Source organism: Lepisosteus platostomus, chromosome 3, assembly GCF_059453375.1.
Source record: "Lepisosteus platostomus isolate fLepPlt1 chromosome 3, fLepPlt1.hap1, whole genome shotgun sequence".
NCBI classification, from domain to species: domain Eukaryota; kingdom Metazoa; phylum Chordata; class Actinopteri; order Semionotiformes; family Lepisosteidae; genus Lepisosteus; species Lepisosteus platostomus.
This window is the reverse complement of record NC_142613.1, coordinates 31,694,025-31,715,578: the sequence shown is the minus strand read 5'-3', so window position 1 is coordinate 31,715,578 and position 21,554 is coordinate 31,694,025. Positions and strand designations below refer to the sequence as shown.

General features: G+C 35.3%; 1 protein-coding gene across 4 annotated transcripts in view; it reads left to right on the top strand.

Moving 5' to 3' along the window:
* Positions 1–21,554, top strand: part of LOC148674734 (pleckstrin homology domain-containing family G member 1) — a 124,695-nt gene that overhangs the window by 82,445 nt on the left and 20,696 nt on the right. For all 4 annotated transcript variants that reach the window (XM_088625233.1, XM_088625234.1, XM_088625232.1 and 1 more), the window contains exons 3-4: positions 13,827–13,927; positions 19,093–19,162. In XM_088625233.1, coding sequence (XP_088481359.1) covers positions 13,827–13,927; positions 19,093–19,162 — 171 coding nt within the window. The remainder of the gene's footprint in view (positions 1–13,826; positions 13,928–19,092; positions 19,163–21,554) is intronic.

Sequence of the window (21,554 nt, the reverse complement as noted above, 5' to 3'; positions counted from 1 at the left end):
TCCAAGAGCAGTGCTTTGTGTTTTATAGTTTGTATTATTCTTCTATGCTTTTGAAAAACTATGGTAATTTCTATTAACTAATTTGAGAAGTAAATTATTTTATCCAGACAGAAAAGCTAGAGAGACCCACAGTGTGGCAGTGAAGGTCTTTACAAGAGTGGTGTTAATGAAGTAATATTTTTGAATACCTGTAAGCAATTTGTAATAACTACACAACTTTCCACTGAAGAAAAATATAATGTAGTCAATATTGCTTCTGTCAAAAACTATTTAAACTCAAAGAGCTTTATACGCATGAAATACTGTGCTACCAAATTAACGGAACTGGTATAAAGTAGTAGCAGACTTGACCTGTGCCTTGTTATGAAGCATGGCTGATGTATGTAGGTATTTTCCTGTTGTACAGGAAAGGTAGCTTGAGACACAACATCAGACATGGATAATGTCAATATAGACCGCTTCAGGGCTTAGTACTTTGTTGTTGTTTTTTTAATCTGTGCAGTATGTAAACAATTCAATATTCCCAGTTTTATACAGCATATATTCAAAGATGAACAATTGTTACTTCAACATTTATTTACATGCCATATAGTATATGAAGATATTATTAAATTAATTTCCAGCATTTCTTCAAATATACTACGTATCATTGTTGAGTAGAAAATCACAAATAATAAGCAGCTTCTTAAAGCAGACTAGTCCAAGATTGTTTTGGGAGTTTCAACAAGTTTGGGAATCTTTCCAAGCAGTAGAGCAGTGGCACTGTGCCATTATATCTGTTGTCTAGCACAAACCGATTCGGTTTCAAAGGTGTGGTATCTAAGATTTTCCATGGAAGTGAAACAAATGCCTCCTGCAGTGTTTTCACTCTTATTGTAATATCTAAAATATTTAAAATTTGAAGAGCAAAAAATGAATCCAGCCCTCATCTACAGTGGTGTACAAAAACAATCCCTTTCCCTTCTATGACACCAACATGAGAAGAATCTTAAAGGAGCCTCCCAGGAGTATCTCTTGCCCTGAATAAGCCATGTCATGGGGAGTTACAACAAATCAAGTAAAAAAAAAAAATAAGGACGCAACTGCATTCTATAGTTTAATCCAATATTTATATATTTCAGAAAATGTATGGATAAGAGGGGACATTTTCCTGGATATTAAATTCCTGGGAAAATGCCAGATTAGATGAAACAATATGTCTGTGTAGTTTGTTCCAGACTCACACAACCCTTTGAGAAAAGAAGTGCCTCCTGTTCTCCCTTTTAAATGCACTTCCACTCGTAAATGTATTTTCCAATAGTTGTGGTTCACTATTTATTCAAAAGATATCAGATAGGTTGACTTTGTCAGTGGTTTTGAGAATTTAAATTCTTGTATCGGGTCCACTTGTAATCTTCTGTATTCAAGACTGAAAAGGTTGAGTTCATTCAGTCTGCCAGTGGAGGACAATCCCTTACACCACAGAAAGTGTCTGGTTGCTCTTCTCTGGACAGATACCAGAGCAGGCATATCTTTTTTATAATGTGGTGACCAAAGAAAAATACAATAAGGTCTTAGTAGTGCATTGTACAATTTTAAAATAACATTGTATAATTAAAAAAATCCCTTGATTTAAAGCTTTTTTACTATATATGCTAACATTTATTTGCTTTTTTTCTTGCTGCCCTGTATTGTCTAGAAGACAAACACTTAAATCTTGTTTCATAAGTAGTCTTCTCACACTCAGCATTTACCACTTTGTAGTTTGTTTTTGCTTCCTGCATGTGGACATATACAGTACACAGTATTTCAATCAAATGTCATCATATCAAGGATATGAACGTAATGTGGGAAAATTACTGTATATATTTCAGCTGTTTTGAAGAATTAGTTTTGGACTTTCTATAAGTAACCAATGAAGTGCTGGTTTTTAAAATAATCTCTTTTTAATCTCTGTACACTGATTACTGTTTTTTCAGTATGATCAGGTTTCTTCATTTTGGTATTGTATATTCTTTGAACGACAAGAATATCTCTACTGCCACAATTCCATGTGTTTAGTTAACATCATTCTAATCAATAATTAACTGAAACTTGAGAAATGGTTCTCAGTTAAACTGAAGCAGTTTGATATGGGATCAGAACTTGACCACTACTTCAGGATACAATCCAAAATAATTTGGAAGTTTCTGGAAAGAATTGAAGATTTTTTAACCATTACTTTTTGCCAAATAACATCAAATTAATTAAATATTGTAGTGAAAAACTGATTAATATCAGATGAAAAGAATGTTAATTTGTTTTTCCATCTTTTCTGTGCATCATTAAACAATTGAAAGCAGTCAATTTCAGTCAAGATACTGTATGTGTCTAGTGATCTCAATTCAGCTGGGTAGTAATGGGTTTAAATCCCAGGAAGGACACTGCTGTTGTCCTATTGAGAGCAGCATTTAATTCAGATTATTTCAGTAAAATAGTCTGCTTTATGAAGGGGTAAACATACATATGTTTGGACAAACGCATCAGCTGAATAAATCAATAATTATTGAAGGAGTTGACTGTTATAAGACCTTACTAGAGCTTACTGTGTGTAGACATTAAAATAAAACATTTTACCTACTTGTTACTGCTTACCTTGCCCACCTTACACAGTCTCTTTGAGTTCTCCTTCTCATGTCTACCTCCTGTATATTTCTAAGATCACTTTATTGGCCATATACAATTTCTTCCATTAGGGATTTCTTTGCTTGCTCTCCATGAGACACACAGGCACACAGATGGGGAGAGAAGCTTGGGGTCAGAGAGCAGGGTCAGCCATTTATACAACACCCCTGGAGCAGTTGGGGTTAAGGGCCTTGCTCAGGGGCCCAATGAAGTAGGATTCCTCTGCCGGCCACAGGATTTGAACTGGCAACCTTCCAGCAACAGGCACAGATCCTTAGCCACAGTGCCACTGTCCACCCATTATATCAGAATATAATGCTTGATTATAGTCAATGTCTTAATCTGAGATCTGCTGGTACAGGCTTTTTTTATTCTGCTGAAGACCAGACTCCACACACTGAGTAGCAGAACCTTCACATGCATCACCATGTCTTTGGATCTCTGTACTCAAATCCATAAGAGACTGTTCTGCTAATTGTTACTGCTTTGACAACATGAATTCAATGGTCATGCCAATAAAGCTCTTTGAATTTTACTCTGAATCTCCACATTCACTGTGAATCATCTGTGACATTATTTTGACTTAAGATTTTAATTCAAAATTTAGTTTTACTATTGGTTTCCCTTAGTCAATTTATTGTGCTTTTGCCCCACTTTCTTTTTGATAGTATTTTAAGAATGCCAGTATCCAGCACTTTGCATTTGTTGAGAAGTGCTCATCAAACTGTATAGTGGTTGTTGTAAGCACATCACCACTCACTGAATGTAATCATACATGTGTGTATTGTTAATTGTATAACTAAATCTTTCCAACACTGCATTCCTAATGCTCAGAATTCAGTGTTATTCGTTCGTGGCACTTTAGGGTACAGATAAATGAGTATGAGTTCAATAATAGGTAGGTTTTAACAGAGTTATTAAATACCTCTATTACTGAAACAACATGATGTATAATGACATACAACTTAAAGGCATGTGTTCCTTTAAAACCTTCAGTTTGGCCAATTTTCCTTCACAAAATCTTAAAGCTACTTAAAATTTTAACCTTGGTGATTCTGTATCCTTCCTTTTTTTTTCTTCCCATTAGATCTTGAGTGTTAATATTGCCTTGGATAAGGCAACACATTTTACACATTTGTAGAAATTCATTTTTAGTTATCTGTTGAATTTTATCATACATTTTAAAAGCATTACTAGGCTATATCAGTGTTACTTGGTACAATAATGATAATAAATAATATTTATAGTCATTTCAGATTTTAAATTCACCCTTTATCCAGCAAATCAGTGTTTTATAATAAGTAAATTATAGATATTACAGGAATTATAGGTGAGATAGGACATTAATGCTAGAACTGAACGTGCAAAAAATTGGCACACAAAAACAAACTAGATCGAAATGAGGCAGTAAGTACCATAACCTGTACAAGGGTGTGCAGATAATGGAGGAGCCCAACTGCTGTGTTGTGAGGCTGCTGGTGAATAATGGCTGCAGCATGTCACCTAAATGTGTTCATTCCTATACACAAAGATTTGGAGGACTTTTTGGAATAAATTTAAACAATGTAGTATTTCTTTTTTCTTATTGATGTTACCAGTAAATACATGCCATACTGAATTACTGTATATTACCAGATTAAGAACTTTTATGTACAGTATTTCATGCAAGACAATGTAAGAGTTACTGAAGGACATGTGGGTTGATAATGATTTAGAGGAATAGGAATGTATTAGGAAATTATGCTGAAGTCTGACTATCAGGACACAGTTATTCTCATTCATGATCTCTGGGTCTTTGTGTTCTGGCAACATTTTACACATTTCTAGTATTTCTAGGCCCAGTCTATTTTAAGACGCGAAGCTTCAATGAAACTGTTGAGAGTGCACATCTGGTTTCTTTCCAGGTTTTAGAAATGTAAATTAATGGATAAGTAAATGTGGGATGACATGAAGCTTAACCTCACTGAAACCCTGTTTAATACTGAATATAAGGGATTTGTCAGACAAACAATCGGACAGTTTTGAGAAATTCTTCCCCAGCTTTGGAAGAAATGTGATCCGGTAGTTTGCTCTGACTAGTAAAAGAGTTTGGTTTGGACAGGAGGCACAGTGGCATTTCATACTTGTGGGTGTGGATACTTGCTGTCTCAGATGTTTAGTTGAATTTTAAAAATGCACTACTCCTTCTGATAAGAGCAAATAAACCGTAATTTTATTTCATTCTTCCATGTTTATTTTGCCTGTTGGCTTTGTAGGCTGGGTTTTCATTTCCTCAGAAAGCTTTTTTAAGCTTTATCAGTGATTGTTTCACACAATTGTCTTTTTGACAGGAGCAGTGCTCTTTTTCTCAAGTACTTTGATATATTTTAATGGCCTAAAGATGATAATTTGTGTCGTTCAGTTGTAAATAGATGTAAAACTATAACATTATTATTTGCTTACAGTTCACCACTTAACTACAGAAATCTGTTCCATTTAGTTTAATGTTTTGGAAGAATTGTACAGTTGTACATAATAATGTACAAATGTAAATAATGACACAGCTCTCAAAAACAAAAGTGATAAAATGCATTTAAGTTACACAGCCACCAGGATGGCTTGTGACTCTGGACCTGGTAACATAAGAACCTTTTCAAACAAGAGGAGAGCATGTCGTCCTTTGAGGGCAGGTCATATTTAATAGTTCATCTATTGCATCTTGCTGTTTCTTGAAGGAAGTGTATTGGCTTCAACACAATGGTTAGCTAACTTGTTCCATATTCCAACAAGCTTTGGACTTCCTACAGGATTGCTGCTCTCATTTTTAAATCTTTCTCTTTTCCAGTTGTTTTCTGTGGTTCTGAAGAGGTCCATGGGGTTGATTTTGTTAATGCCTCTGAGGATTTTGAATACTTGCATCAGGTCTTCTCATAGTCTTCTCTAAAAAGCTTCACTTTATTCATCTTGCCACTCGGTGTGGGACATTCCCTTAAGCCCTCTGGCGTATATTGTTCCATTTTTTTGCGTCCAGAGGAGCAATATTTTTCATTGTAAATGAAGTATTGGACAATTTTAGCACACATACAGTACCTTGATTTAAATTCTACGCTTTTAGCTATTGATCTCTTCATTCTGTTTGCTTTTCTTTTTTCTTCCCCACAGTGTCTAGAAGATTATAATGATGTGTACGTGAACACCTAATTGCTGCAGGTTTTCCAATTTACAGTATGTTTGTTTTTGTTACTTACACGTGACACCCTGTACTTTTCCTGTCATTATAGGTATACAGTATCTTCTGGGTGTTTACCCAGTCTTAATTTTTGGTCATGGTCTTTTTGAATTTCTTTTGCAAAATGCAAATTACCTGAGTACTTTGGCGATGACATCAGGATCTAGAGCACTGATTTAAAGGGGGGAGAGCTGTAGTCCTAATACACATCCCTTATGTACTCCACAGTTTGAAACACCACAGTTTTAGTATTTACCCCTTATCTGTACCTTCTGTCCATTAAATAAATCTTAATCCAATTACATGCATTACTTTGAATGCCTGCCGCTTTTAATTTAGACTCTAAACTGGAGGGCTGTTCAAGTACTCTTGGCACACTGCTTTTGTACCCCTGAGCAATGTGTTTCACTCTGATTGCTTCAAATATAATACCCAGCTTAAATGGGCACACTCCAGGTAATTGTTTGATTTTGTGTTGACCTGTCTAGTTAAGTAAATGACTAAAAAATAGGACGTTACATTCCTATGCACTCAGCATTTTGTTATATGAATACTGACATGCCCATCTATACTTCATGAGAGAAACAATGCTGAAATGATCTTTGTGATATTTTCTCAGATGGGTAGTATATTTTCATATACAGTAAATAAACACTTCAGAAGAAATCACTACTGATGTACAACTAATCAGAAATTAAAAGTTATTTAACGATCTAATCACTGTCAATAAAATATGATAACATTTTTATTTAATACAGCAGATTTAATCAATGATATTCACAGGAGATTGTAGTCTTTCCTAAGGAGTTTGTAATCAATGTATCCAATATTGGAAAAACTGAATTGCTATTGGCTAAGTTAACTACAAAATTAAGTAATTTGTATGAAATTGTACATGCATGCAAGTTTTTGTAAGCCAAAAATCTTCCTGTAAGTAGAATTATCTATTTCTATTCTCTGTTTCATTTTCATTTTTCTTTTCTCAAGAGTATATGTCCTTTTCGGACGAATAACTTCCAATACTGTATTAATACTTTATAGTATCCAGAATGTGGGCAGAAAGAACTTTTAAAGTGTCTAAAATGCCAAAGCATGTCTGTTTTGTTTGACAGGAAACATGCTGGTTTTCTTGTTAGTTTTACATGACTCACCTTATATTTTAATCAAATAGCCTGTACATAAGCAGAACATTAATATGTGTGAATGATTTAAATTTAAAGTCTTTTCTGCACATGTAGTATTTGATGTAATAGTGATCCTTTTGATAGCTTTACCAATGTTTGTTGAATATTTAAGTGTAGCATTTATAGGTAATTAAAGTGGGGAAAACCATTTTATCACTAGTGACAATTTGACATTTTGTCTTGTAAATAGAGATGACTGCAGTGTTTTAAATATGTTTAGATATTTGAATATCATTAAATTATTCAGTTAAACTTTTATTAGCATTTACAAATGCTTTGATCGCATTTGTTATAACTTTTATTTTGGATTGAACAGGAATCAGTGGAGTTTTGCCATGCAAATTCTGTACCACAACAAGCCTTAAGCTGTGGAAGTTTTGTTTTGTATTCGTAAATTACTGGTTATAGGTAAGTGAATACGTATTTATGCAACATCTACACTTCTGCACTGTAGCAGAAATGAGTATTCCTACACTGTCATAGAGTGGTTTAACTCTTCCTAATCTTACTATAAATAATGAATGATGAGGGGATTTCAAATACTGTAGATATTATTTTACAATAAACACTGTTAATGTAAATGTAATACTTAGAAATGTATTATGTAATACTAATAGAAATAATTATTAGATACAGGAAACACAATACCTAGGTCTGTAACTATATAAATATAAAAAATTAGCACTATTATTTTTAGCTTTAATAAGTGTAGGGACAACTATTTGACCTTTTTAATAAAGCAACCATGGTACAGTACAACAATATTAAATAAAGGTAAGATGTGAAGCATAAGTGTATAGACAGAGGAAAGAAAGAAGCCATAAAGCATTCAAGCCTGTCACATGTATTTTGAAAAGGAAAACAAAACTAAGAACCCCTTTCTAAAGAAAAGGGCATAGACTGCATATACAGTAGACGCAATGACTGACATGCAAACACTCACACCAGGGTCAATTTTCTTAGAAGCCAATTAACCTAGCTGTATGCCTTTGGACTGTAAGAGCAAACAGGAGCACCCAGAGGAAACCCATGTGAACAAGGGGAGAACATTCAAACTCCATGCCAACAGCACCCCAGGTCCAGAATTGAACCCAGGGCCACAGTGCTACAAAGCAGTAATGCTAACCACTGATCCACAGTGACACCCCTCAATGAAGTTTCATATGGATATTTTATTTTATTATTTTTCAAAAATGTTCTTACCATGCTAGTGAAGATTTTATGATTATGGGCCAGCTACCCTTATTTTTTAAGCATCTCAAAGCAATGCATATATCAAAAAGAGTTCATTTGACCCAAACCAACAATGGCTCTGTGATGTTGTTTCTGAAATTGAATACCAACTGGCACAGCTTTTGTAAGACACCACAGCCCTTTGTATAAAAATAAAATAAACAAAGACATCAATAGCACATAATGAAACAGCACGTAATTTGTTTAGTCAAGAGTTTTATTTGAAGCCACAAAGTGAATTGTTATAGCTATGGATTATCTTAATTTCCTTTATCACGCTAAATTGTTTTGAATGTCTTTACTGTCTCATGCTCTGAACTTGAGAACAAATGAAAGGTGGATGACTCAGTGGGTTGTGTGCACTCTTTCATCTTTGAATGGTTGAGTTCTAAATGAGATTTGTGCCTGACCTCCGTCACCAAAGGGACTGTAGCTCTGATCATAAATACACCACCCAATTTGTCATTATTGGCAGGTTGTGATAGTAGAAGAGCCCAGAAATGCTCAGTGAAGGGTGTTGTTTGATTTTATCATGCAGTAACTGACAAAGCTCTTGTATGCATTCCAGTGTTCGGATTCCACTTGAATTATTTGTATTTCAAAATGGTCATTTAGACTTTGCTCGTTTCTTTCGAGTAAAGATATTTTTTAGACTTGACAGCTCAAACATTGTAACTTCAGCAACATTCTGAAACATGTCTTTAGAATGTTGACCTGATTTGGTTTATTAATTAAAATAGGAAAAATTTCAGCTTCATATAGTGATTGAGTCTTCTGTCATGCTTTGATGAAGTTCCAACTTCAGTACAAAGTCAACAAGTGATTTTGGTACTATTTGAAGTCTGTGTTTATGTTCTCCCTTATTTTAAGAAACACACAAAAATCTTGGCCACAATTTAAAATTTTATGGGCCTAAGCTCAACCCACAAAGTGTTACATTTTAATTTAGATTTTTTATAGATTTTCTAGTGTCATTTTTAAAGCCCTTCATTTACCCTTTAAAAAATTAAATGTGCTATTTTAATTCATGAATGTAAATTATGCTTCAGGAAATTACAAATTGCAGTGCAGCATGGTGGTGCAGTGGTTAGCATTGCTGCCTTGCAGCGCTGAGGTTCAGTTGTGGGCCCAGGGTGCTTATCTGCGTGGATTTTTTATGTTCTGTCTGTGTTTGTATAAGTGTTCTCCAGGTGTTCCGGTGTCCTATCACAGTCTAAAGACATACTGTTAGGTTAGTTGTCTTCTTCACAAATTCACCCTGGTATGAGTGTTTGTGTTCGTGTCTGTGTATGCCCTCCAGTCATGGTGTACCCTGCCTTGCGCCTGTTGCTTGCTGGGATAGGCTCCAGCTCCCCCCCGACCCTGAATTGGATGAAGTGGTTAGAAAATGGATGGATGGATGAAATTACAAATTGCACATTTAACGTTCCTATAATGGAAACCATGTGTATAGAGGTTTACTTCACTGAGCTCTCCAGTCCTCCACTGAAATATTATTCACTCATATTGGTCAACTGCAAAAATAATGCTCATCTCAACAAATCCACAGTAAAGAAAAAGGGCAGTAGTCTCTCAGTTTTTAATATTGTAGTTTTTGTTTTTTTCTTTGGTCACAAGTATATGCCTTGTTGTAAGACAGACTTGCTGCTTGGAAGAAGTATCGTGTATGCTTTTCACTTTAAAAAGTCTTCAAAAACCTGATGCTATAAGCCCTGTAAAACTGGTTCTCAGCTGGACAATTTTTGTGTGAACTGAATGTCCTTTCTATATAATAGGACATTGTTTCCTCTCAATATATTACTGGGTTAAAATGAATGAATTAGGAAGCAGGTTAATGCAAGTGAAAAGTACAAAGCATTCTAAAGCAGAGCTTGATTTTGAAACGTTTTAAGCAAATGCATCGCAAAAGGAAGTCGACTACAGTAGGTTTGATCTTTGCCTCTTCTAAGATCCACATATTTCCGGGCAGTGGCACAAAATATTTTTAATACTTTATTTAATTTTATAAGTCTATTGAGAGAACAGTCTTTACAATAACAGCCTAGAGAGCACCACTTTGTACAGGGCTTTCTGCTACAACTATAAACAGTTAAATGTGAAGAGGGTGAACATTTAGGTCACTTCTCTAATTAGTGCTTAACATTGCACTGTTTATTTTAAAAAATGATTTTGTTCCCACATTTCTAGATTCAATTTTTTCCCCCAATTTTAAATGTTAATTTAAATAATATAGTAAGGTTTCAGAGGTGAGTTGTTCGGTCTTTCTTTGTTTTTTTTGTGTGACTTGTATAAAAACAGCAGTGCGTCCAAGCCCAGGCACGTATTCCCACACAACAGTTTATTTAGCAGATTTGTTCACAGGTCATTGTGATGCATCAATAAGCCTCTCTGACCAGAATCGACCATTGCAGCTGTCTTTTTATTGTAGCTTGGTTTGTTGGCATGTCACTTCTTAAATTCTCAGAAAACCTCAGTTGTGTTACTTTCCTACCATGAGCGCCCAAGATACTGATGTTATCTGCCTGAAACCATTAATTTGTCCTGTCAACAACTTTGGAGACTGGTCACTTCCTCCCAACATGTGCCAGTAAAGAAAGTTTCTCTGTTTAGACACAAAGATGTTCATTATGTTGCTTTTTGAAAATTGTATTTGCTGAATAGCTGTGAGTTGTTGAAACGTCTACAATATGAGCTGTTGAAAAATTGTTTTATTCATCTTGAGATATTTATAATCATGTGGAAAGTTTAACTGTTTTCAGAATTCAAAACCGCAACTGCTCATTCAAGAGCTACATCTACTATGTGCATTTAGCCACTGGGTTCTTCTCTTGAATGTACATCATTCTTGTTTTAAGAGGCAGCCCTCCCTGCACTTTTGTGAAACTGTTTGTGTTTTGGTTGGGTAATAATTGCCATGCAGCCAAAAGCAAAATATTTTTCTAAAGCACATGTTACTCTATGAATGATTGCCCCTCTTTATTCTTCCAAACATATTCATCTATTAGAACATAACTGATTAGCCGTCTCCCTCATTTTTATATGAGTGACCCTGAAAGCAGGTATTTTAGCTTTAAAGGCAGTACTGTAGCATAGTTTCATGTTTGCATCAATTGTGGGTGTAGATAACATAGAAATGCCTTTGGATGTTACCTATGTATGGTCTTCTTACTTACCATCAGTAGTGTCTGTCTTCTGAATCACATGTAGACTATGAAAGTTCTGTAAACTGCTTTATTGTGATTGACTTGGTTAGAGAAGATCTTTAGCCACAGATCTTTGTGTTATTTTAAAGTGTTGGTTTTACTTGACTTGTAATATTTGGCAGATTATAAGAATAAGAAAAATAATAATTGCTTCCATGATCCGTCCTCCTGGCTTGGTTGATTGACATTCACTACTGTTACTTTTATATAATCACATCGTTTCCCTATGAAAGGATTTCTTTGGGTCTGTTTCATAACGTTTTTGATGCAGTCTTGGGAAAGGAGGATCTAAATTTGAGACAGACTGTAAAGAGTTCGAAAAAGGGGAAAAAAATGCACATTCATTTACAAATTTATTGTTTGAAAACAATAATCTCACTAAATTACATCATAGCTATGTTTTTTCCCAAGCCAATCTAACCTCTAAAAAGAGAAACACCAGACATTGGAATTTTTTATTTTTTTTTTTATTTTTATTTTCTACTGCCTACTTCATTCCCAATGAGAATAGGTTCTCATCCCACTTACATTTCCCGAATCAGAGCTAAAAGATGACATTGCTGGGTAGAATAACAGCAAAAAGAGAATTCAAGGGACAGGTGTAGAAAAAAATATCATATTTAACCTTCCCCAAAGTATTTAAAAAAATATTCATACCGCCCACATGTATAGTCTTTAGAATGGAGAAATGTAGGCAAGCAGTGGTAAAATATTTTTCACATCAATCCATGCATTACTACTGTTATTTTATTAAAGCAGCCCTGTGAATTCAACTTGAACAATTTTTTTTTGCAGCAAAAAAGTTATTTTTGCTGGGACCCAGAAATGCTCCTCCTTCTGAAACTTGCCAAGCCCACACACAACTTTCAGGCTTTAATGGTTTGTTTGTTTACATTTCAGCTCCAGATGGCATCTTTTAGGAAAAGCTACTCTTACAGTACATTTTTCTCCTCGCTGCTGGCTCATCTTTCATTTTTTGACTTTGAAACCCAGAGTCACTGTAGCACATGGTGTTACACAATTGTAAGAAAAACACAAATGTGGTCTTCTTGTAATAATTCATTCACCTAACATCAAGTGGTAAAAAGGTTCTAACTTCTTTTCAAATATTATTATTATTACAGTGTTTTATCTAACCCATCCAAGAATAGACTTACATATTAAAAGAAACCTAAACTCATATATCGCAAAGTATTCAGAAAGAGTAGTGAAAACACTGTCCATTTGAATAGGACAAAGTTAAGTCTTGGTTTTCTGACATTTAGGTCCTGTGAGGTGAGGAAGGAGTATGCCAAGCTGTAATGTCTTGCACATTCATGGTGAACTATACAATAAAATAAAGGTATTTCAAAAACCATTTCAATTAAATTACCTTAAATTTTTAAAAATATTTTTATTACCACATATTAAAATTTATTCTCCTTATTTATTGCTTCTTCACATTATCTAGAAGATGTACAGTAAATGTTTTGACATAATCACCCAGGTCTTTTTCATAAGTAGCCTCTTCTAGCTCATGCTTTCCCCAGTTTGTATTTACAGTTTGCTTTACTACCTGCATGCAGAAGCCTGCACTTGTCTACAATAAAGGTCATCTTCCAGGTGTCCAGTCTTGAATTTTGTCTACAGCTTCTTCTATAGCATTTGCTAATCCTACTGTCTTGGTATTATATATAAACATGAACAGATGTAATATCATAGGGATCTGTACATCACAGTTTGAGCATTCACTCTTAATCTGAGCTTTGTTTTCTGGTCTAAAAAACTGGTCTAAATACACCACATCATATGCTCTGCATATACAATACTGTTGCTGCTTGCTCAAAGAACTCTAATAAGTTGGTTACGCAGATAATTTTAGCCTCCATTTCAATAGTTATTTCTATCTGTACTTCGTTAAGTTTATTTGGTATGAAACCGAAGTGTTAATGTTTATTGGGGATGTTTGCTGCATTATGTGGGAAATGAGAACTACAAACTGAACATGTTGACACCAGTCGCATTCTAAAGCATTGCTTTATCTTGCATCTAACGAAAAGTCAAAGAAGACTTAGGGTTTAAAGACTGACAATGAAATCTTTTTCATTTCCACATTCTAGAAGCTATATCTGTATATTTTTCCATATGTTTTCGGCTCGGGAACCTGTAATGTTTTATTGTTCTCTGGTTCTGATGTTTAAATATTAGTATTTATGTTTTTTATTTGTATTGAATATGTTCAGGGTTGAGTTAATGGATTCTAGACTCTCAGCCAGCCATTTCTTGAAGGAAACAATGGTGGGAGTTCAGCAACATGTTTGAGTAACTTGACGTAGACATAAAATATTAAATTTTAACTATTCTTTTTGTCCTCAGGATTACCTTGAGTGCATTTCCAGTCAGTCCCGACTGTTGCTGGGCACAGAGGAAAGAGCATCTCTCTTTGGCAATATCCGAGACATTTACCACTTCAACAGGTAAGGAGGTAACTCATGGGTCCATAAAACAGCTTAACCATTTGTTATATATTCCCATACTTATTAAGAGAATATCATAAATGCCTCCTATTTTCAGTTGTAAATCTGTTTATAATTTTATAATCAGACTGTAACGACTGTAACGGTTGACTGTAAAACTTTATGTATCAGTCTACTGTTCCATTCCCAAATTTCCCCATCAATATTTTTTCAAGGTTTAGTTTTTAAATGGTATTCTGTATTCTGTAATGGTATTTTAAATATAATTCACTCATCATAATATCTGTTCTTTCTGTGGGAACAGTTTAGAAAACCCTAATCTACATGAGGTGGCACTGGAATATTGTTGCTATTCCTTCAAAGACTTTAAATCACTGCATTAACTTGTATTTGACTGTTTTGAAATCCCTTCTCAACCTGTCTGTGTTGTCAAAAACATCTGAAATTTGTGTCGGAGCTCAAAATCTGAGAAATGTCTTCCAAATATAGGTATTTAAAGCTGCAATGGTTTTTAGTGAAGCAGGTGTTTAAAGCATATGCAATAAAATGATGGACACATAGGAATAGGTACTCCTCATAATATTTAAGGCACTGTACAGGAAAACAGAGGAGACGGGGATATACAAATTAAAATAGTAATTTAAACAGCATCAGCTAGAGTATAACTCTGAGTTTTAAGCCCTGATTTGAAAGTGCTAACTGACTTATAAGACATGACATGGGCTAGTATTGGAGAATCATTGGAGCAGCAGAAAAATGTCTCGCCAGTGAGTTCGGTGCTTTGTATTGGGAACTGAAAGAAAGAAAAGCTGGAATCTGAAGAGCATAAATAGTTTGATTGTGTATGGAATTAACAGTTTGCTGACATAATCAGGAACCAAAACGTTTAAACCCTTGAAGGTTTTTTTAATGTTAGTTTGAAATCCACAGGGAGCCAATGCAAGGACACTAAAATAGGTACTCTACATTCACGTGTTTTAGTTTTGGTTATGATCTGAGCAGCCGACTGCTGAACATGCTGCTGCTTGTTAATAACATGTTTGGATACACCACTGCATTACAATAATCAAGCCTGCAAAGGCAAAAGCGTGTATTATCTTTTCTGCATCAAGCTGGAAGAGATGTGTATGGATGTACAAAATGTTATGAAGATTAAAAAATGATACTTTCACGTCACTGTGAACATGAGCTTCAGATTCAAGGCTTAGGTCAGATATGACCACAGGATTCCTGGGCCATTAATAGCCGCAGTAAGGCTGATACATTTAAGGAGAACCAGTCAAGATAATTAGTCTGGTCTTGTCAGTTCAGGTGTACAAAGTTTGGTCGCAACAATTTTTAATATCCCCTAAGCTGTGTTTTAGGGCGGATAGTGCTGATTGACATCAGGTTTCATGCAAACATAAATTTGGGTGTCACTGCGTGTCAAACTATCAGGTTGCCATCTGGAGGCAGATCCTCAAAAATTCCTCTGACAATCCTGACTCCACTGAATTATATGGTAGGACAGCGAACAAAAATGGAAGTGCTGTTATCCAGTGAATGACCAGTTCTCCAGACACAGAGCTTGTCTTTGGTCTAATGTGATGCAGGTGTGCTCGTAATTGCCAACTGTAAGACCACATGTGCCACATAAATAATTTCAAATACACTGTAGTCTACAAGCAGACACAGAAGATCAGCAAAAAACAAATAAGAGAAGGCAACGCAGTCTATATTGCTCATTTGAACCTAAGTAGCTAATTGTTAAAAGGATCTTATCCAGCTGTTTGCTGAAAAAACTGATACTGTTGGCTTTGACAACATGAATGGGAAGCTTGTTCCAGGTTCCAGCAATCCTTTGTGTTTGTTCTCAGTTTTAAATGTAGTACTTGAGTAAAATATTAAATTATCCTTTTCAGTACCTAAATGTCTTCACTTATTTTTCACTTTTTAGTTTGAAGGGATGAATTTATTTAGATTGATTCACTTAGTTGTATGTACTTAGTGTCTACCAATTCTCAGTTGAAAGCTGATTGTTAAAGCAGGGGATTGGTGATTTAGCAACATGCTGTAGTATAGCATGTTTATTATTAAAATAACTAAAAAGGTCTTCAGAAAACTGTGTCCGCTGGAAGAATTTCCACAATTTCCCTATAAAGTTTAAAAATAATAACTTAAATTTGTAAGCAGTACAGTTGAAAACTTTAATGAGGTATTTGGGGAAATGAAACTGAAGGCATGGTGTATTTTCCATTTTCTGAAAATTAGTCATAGTGTTTTAGACAGTTTAGACATAACTCTATGTGAAAGGATTTGAGTGCTAAATGGTTATGTGGCTCCTGGACTACCAAAACCTGTCCATGGATTGTCCATTCTAGCTGTGCATTATTCACCCAGTATTTCTGGTAATATAGAAATACAGTCTAGTAATACAGGTGGTTCTGCTGTAAGATTCGTATTAGATGTGTGCATTTTTGTAAATGTTTAAAACCTGAGACCCAATTTTTCTTACTGTCTTTAGACCATCTATTTGAAAGATTCCCTATATGCAGTATAAATTAAATGAATAATTATTGTATGCAAACTAATCATATGGTAAAGAAGCAGTTTTCAGATTTAGGTTTTTAGGATGTGATCAGTAATTATTATTATTTGGATGACCAGATCAATTATTATTACTGTTCAGTAAGATGCTCATATTGACTTTAATCCCATTCAGTTATTTGTTGGCCTTTTTTTGGAGTTTCTTTAAATATTTCATAAAATATGTTCACCTATATTTGCAGTCTACATAATTTGAAATTGACAGAAAAAACTAATGGATCTTAATATGATAGACTGACATCTCAACAGTGCAAATAATCTGGCCTCAGCTAGCTCATTTTTGCAGTAATTTCTTTTACTCTGCCACACGTATTAAAATACTTTGGTGTGGTTTAAGACTTACTAAATGCTAATTACTTAGAACACTTACTTATTTACTTAATTACTTATCTAGTTGTTTGAAGTTTCCCGTGAGCAGAAGACGATGTTACCAGCTCTTGTTAGATCTGATTCAGGTTTGGTTGCCATGGAGGAGCAACTTTCATAAATACAATTAACTCTTGCAAGGGATGAGATTTACAACAGAAAAATGTCATGTGTTTTGCCTTATAGGGTGGCTGTGTAAGTTAATTTGCAGTTTATAAACTGGATAATTAAGATATTACACAAATTAATGAAACAGGGAAGTTCTCCACTTGAGCAAATCCATTCAAGTGTCATGTGCACCTTTTGTTTAATCACTTGCTATGTGACCCTATGAAGCAGGGTTGCTAATCTCTCTAATCAGGCACACACTATTGTACACACTTTACTGTTTCGTGCACAGGAGGGTTCCTGCTTATGTTTTGTAGCTTGTAATCAATTAAAATAAATTTAGGCCAGCTGCATTAGAATACATTCTCTGTATTGGACAGGTAGTACTTAATCTCTGTACCTAGCAGCAATAAAAGTGGTGTCGGACCTCATCCAAGACATTCCTGTGTCCATACTGTAACGTGCCCTCCCTAATATATTATGTGTTCTGCAGCATGGGGCAAGACATGTTCATCATGTTATCTTCTTGACCTTTGGACCTCCTGTCATTATAATCAAGACAGAACATATTTTTGAAGATCCACTAAATGTGATCCTTATCCTCTCTGCAATATCTCTGTGTGTGTTGGAAAGGAGCCATACACATTTTTGTGGAAGTTGTAACCTTTCTTACATCCTGGAGGTCTTTTTGTGTTGTAAGGGTGTCGACATGACTTTATTTAAATGCTGGGAACTTCCCTAAAGGATGTGATTTTTTTGCCCACCCTAGAAGGTTGATCTGGAGTAATAGAGAAACCATGTGCTTTCAGGATGTTAAATAATCCTGGACAAGAATTCACCAGCAGCAAGGGGCAAGGACACTAAAATTAAAATACAAATGGCAGAATTTTACTGCTTTGCTTTGTGATTACTTTAGTTTACAGTGCAATACACAAAAATAGAAATGGATATCAATGAATGTTGTCACAAAACATATACAAAGAAAAACATCCAAATAAGTATCCTTATTTAACATAAGGACATATTTTCAGCTGTTTCTTTATAAAAAGAAAATAATGATGTAGGGTAAGATTGGATAATTAAAAAAAAACTTTGATACACATTGTTAAAAATCTAAATGGGTAAAAACTCATTTTAGGCGGCATCTTAATTTCACCCACTTTGCAGAAAAGTAGTGTTCGGAATGAAACTACAGCTTCACAGCTACACTCTACTCTTTCTTGGACTAGCTGTCTACCAGTCTGAATGTTTCTAAATATGCTGCCTTTCTGATACTGCTGCACAATTTAATTTAATACCCATAAAGATCTTCAGTGACAATTCTTTACCATTATTAAAGTACAGAGATTTTGCATGAATTGTTTGATTCTTTTTGGAAAGGTCTGAATTTCCTACAATGTGAAGATATAGTTTTATGGAAACCTTTTTCCTTTTTTACTGCATGTTTTCTAAGCACGAAGAAACAGATAGTACCCTGATTAATACTGGTATTGTTTATTTATTTTAATTTCTTATTTTATTTCTTTATTTCTTCCATTTATTTCTTAGTCTATGTTAGATACAGTGTACCACAGCTGTTATTACAAAAGTTAAATTCTCATTTTTTTAGTCTGTATATTTGTGTCTGAACAAATGTTTTTTTTTAATCCTGATTTATTGTTTTTTTTTTCAAATTTCAAAATTCAAATTACAGACAGTCACTGAATGATTTAAATGGGAATGACAAGTGGTGTCACAACCACCAATGTCACATTGCTCAGATTTTAAGCAATTCTTCCCACTGTAAAGCAGACTAGTTGCTGACATTCTTTACCACAGGATTAACTCGGGGATCAGGAGACATGTACATTACATGATATGTTGTTCCAAAAACATTTGTCTTGCTCACTTTACATGTACAGTTCAGGTGGGATTGAAACAGACACCTGATAGCAGCCAGGAAATACATTATGTAGATAATGTGTTTTATGGGACAATTGAAAAGAAATATACTGTAGTGCAGTTAGAGTTTCTGTGACTACCAGGTTGCCTTTATTGAAGAATGTGTTCACCCCCCAAAATCGTGTTCTTGTTGTGAACCTACTCTGCTTCAATCTGAATTGCAGTGACCTGCTTCAGGACTTGGAGAACTGCAATGCCGACCCTGTGGCGATAGCAGAGTGCTTTGTTGCAAAGGTAAGGGTTATGGACCACGTGGTTCTCCTCTGCAAGTTTCTCATTAACCTGTCTCTTGCCTGTCAGAGCTTGTTTGACTTGCCTTCCCTGAATTTAACAGCTGGTTTCTAAACAAAGAATCCTTACAGAATAATAAATACATATCTTAGCTCCTGCTGCAAAGGTCCACAAACTAATTACTATTTGAGCAAGGGTATTTTTGGATGCAATTATACAGGCCTTGAAGAACACTGCATCATATTTAATGGTTGTTTTATTGTATGCTTAGACCATAGGCTTCTGTGCATTAAACAGCTGTTTTTAAAAAGTTACAGGTCAGCATTCGTGGAATTCTTAAAATACAGTTTATGGCAGGTGTGTCTGAGAATCCCTAGATTAATAATGTAGATTACTTTTTGGTAGAATTGTTTGGAAATCAGTATTTCAAATAACAGAAAGTGAAGTAATTTAAAAGACATCTCATGACCCCAGTACGTTGTTTGGCCTAAACTGGTGCATTGCACAGCAGAACTTTCCTTGATGTTACCAGTGTCTTGAGAACATTTTTTTAAAACCAGCAAAGATCATTTAATAAGTGACTGCCAAACAACTATAGTTGAAAGGTCAGAAGGTTCCCACTGATTGTCTTGTTCTTCTCAATTCCTCATTCAGAATCAAACTTTACAATACCTTAAGGGCAAATTGCCTGTCGCTTGGGTTAAAAACTTCCATTTTTAACATTTGAAAATAAGAAAACTTGCACATGAAAACAGGCCTTTTAGCCCATTAAAATGGAAGCCCGTTTCCACCAGGGAGTAAAAAAAAACACGCTATGGTATCTCAGAATTGCGACTTCATATCTCAGAATGACAACTTTATATCACATTTCATTGTCTGTCCTCTTGTTATTGTAACAGATTTGGGTTCTAGGGCTTGTGCCCTCGCCGCTCCCACTGTAGTTCGTGCCTCACTACATTGGCTCGAACCCAGGTCTTGCCAGCTGAGCTAAAGAAGACCTCCTTTAACCCCGCCAGCCAACATCCCTGTTATGCGCAGGGGAGGGCGGTTTTGTCACCACACTGCAACCAGATCGTACAACCTGTATGTCGGCAGTACCGTTACACTACTGTATATTCATAAATCGTACAGGATCATAGGATCTATAGGCCTGAAGACTTGTCTTGTACAGTGCTGTGTTAAAAATCAAATTAATTACACTAGCTTTTATGGAATCCCATTTCCCCCAGGGAGGCTTTCATAGTACCCGGATGGAATAGTTGATGGTGGGCTTTTTTAGAAAGTTTTTAAACACCAGAAATCCAAAAAAAGAGACAGAATATGAAAAAAGATAATATAATAATAATAATAATGGCTTACACTTATATAGCGCTTTTTTGGACACTCCACTCAAAGCGCTTTACAGGTAATGGGGACTCCCCTCCACCACCACCAATGTGCAGCATCCACCTGGATGATGCGACGGCATCCATAGTGCGCCAGAACGCTCACCACACACCGGCTATCAGTGGGGAGGAGAGCAGAGTAATGAAGCCAATTCATAGAGGGGGATTATTAGGAGACCATGATTGGTAAGGGCCAATTGGAAATTTGGCCAGGACACTGGGGTTACACCCCTACTCTTTTCAATACAGAAACAGATACAGATACAGAAATAGACAGATACAGAAATAGACACATAAAACCCAGAGGAATTCACAATTATAGAAGCTGAAACTTATACTTTTTACATATTTCAATTGTATGTCTTGCCTTTTGATTCTTTACATTTCTAATAGAATTTAAGCTGGCAAGACCTGGGTTCGAGCCAATGCAGTGAGGCTTGAACTAGGGTGGGAGCAGCGAGGACACAAGCCCTAGAACCCGAATCCATAACAAAAGGACAGACAATGAAATGTGGGCCATTTCGAAGTCGCAAATGTGAGATAAAAAGTTCTGAGATATGAAGTCGCAATTCTGAGATGCAAAGTTGCAATTGCGAGATACCATAGCACATTTTTTTTACTTCCTGGTGGAAACGGGCTTCCATACATTTAGATGTGGGTGGATAATCTGATATTTTTACATTCTTTGAGAATTTGAATAAAGACCTCCAATAGCCCGCTGTGTAAAACTGCCACTTTTTCTCATTTTTAAGTGTATTTTCCTTTAGTTTCCACTCGTGTCCTCTGATTTACATTTCACTGTTTATTCTGTAGATGTCCATTGGGTTGACATTGTTAAATCCCCAGGAATTTGGATACTTGTCTGTTCAAGAAAAAAAAAGGTTCAGTTCTTTCAGACTGTCAGTGTAGGACATTTCCTTAAGGTCTGTAATGTATACGATTGCTCTTTTTTTGGACTGATTCCAGATCAGCAATAATGCTTTTATAATGTGGCGACCAAAATTACACAG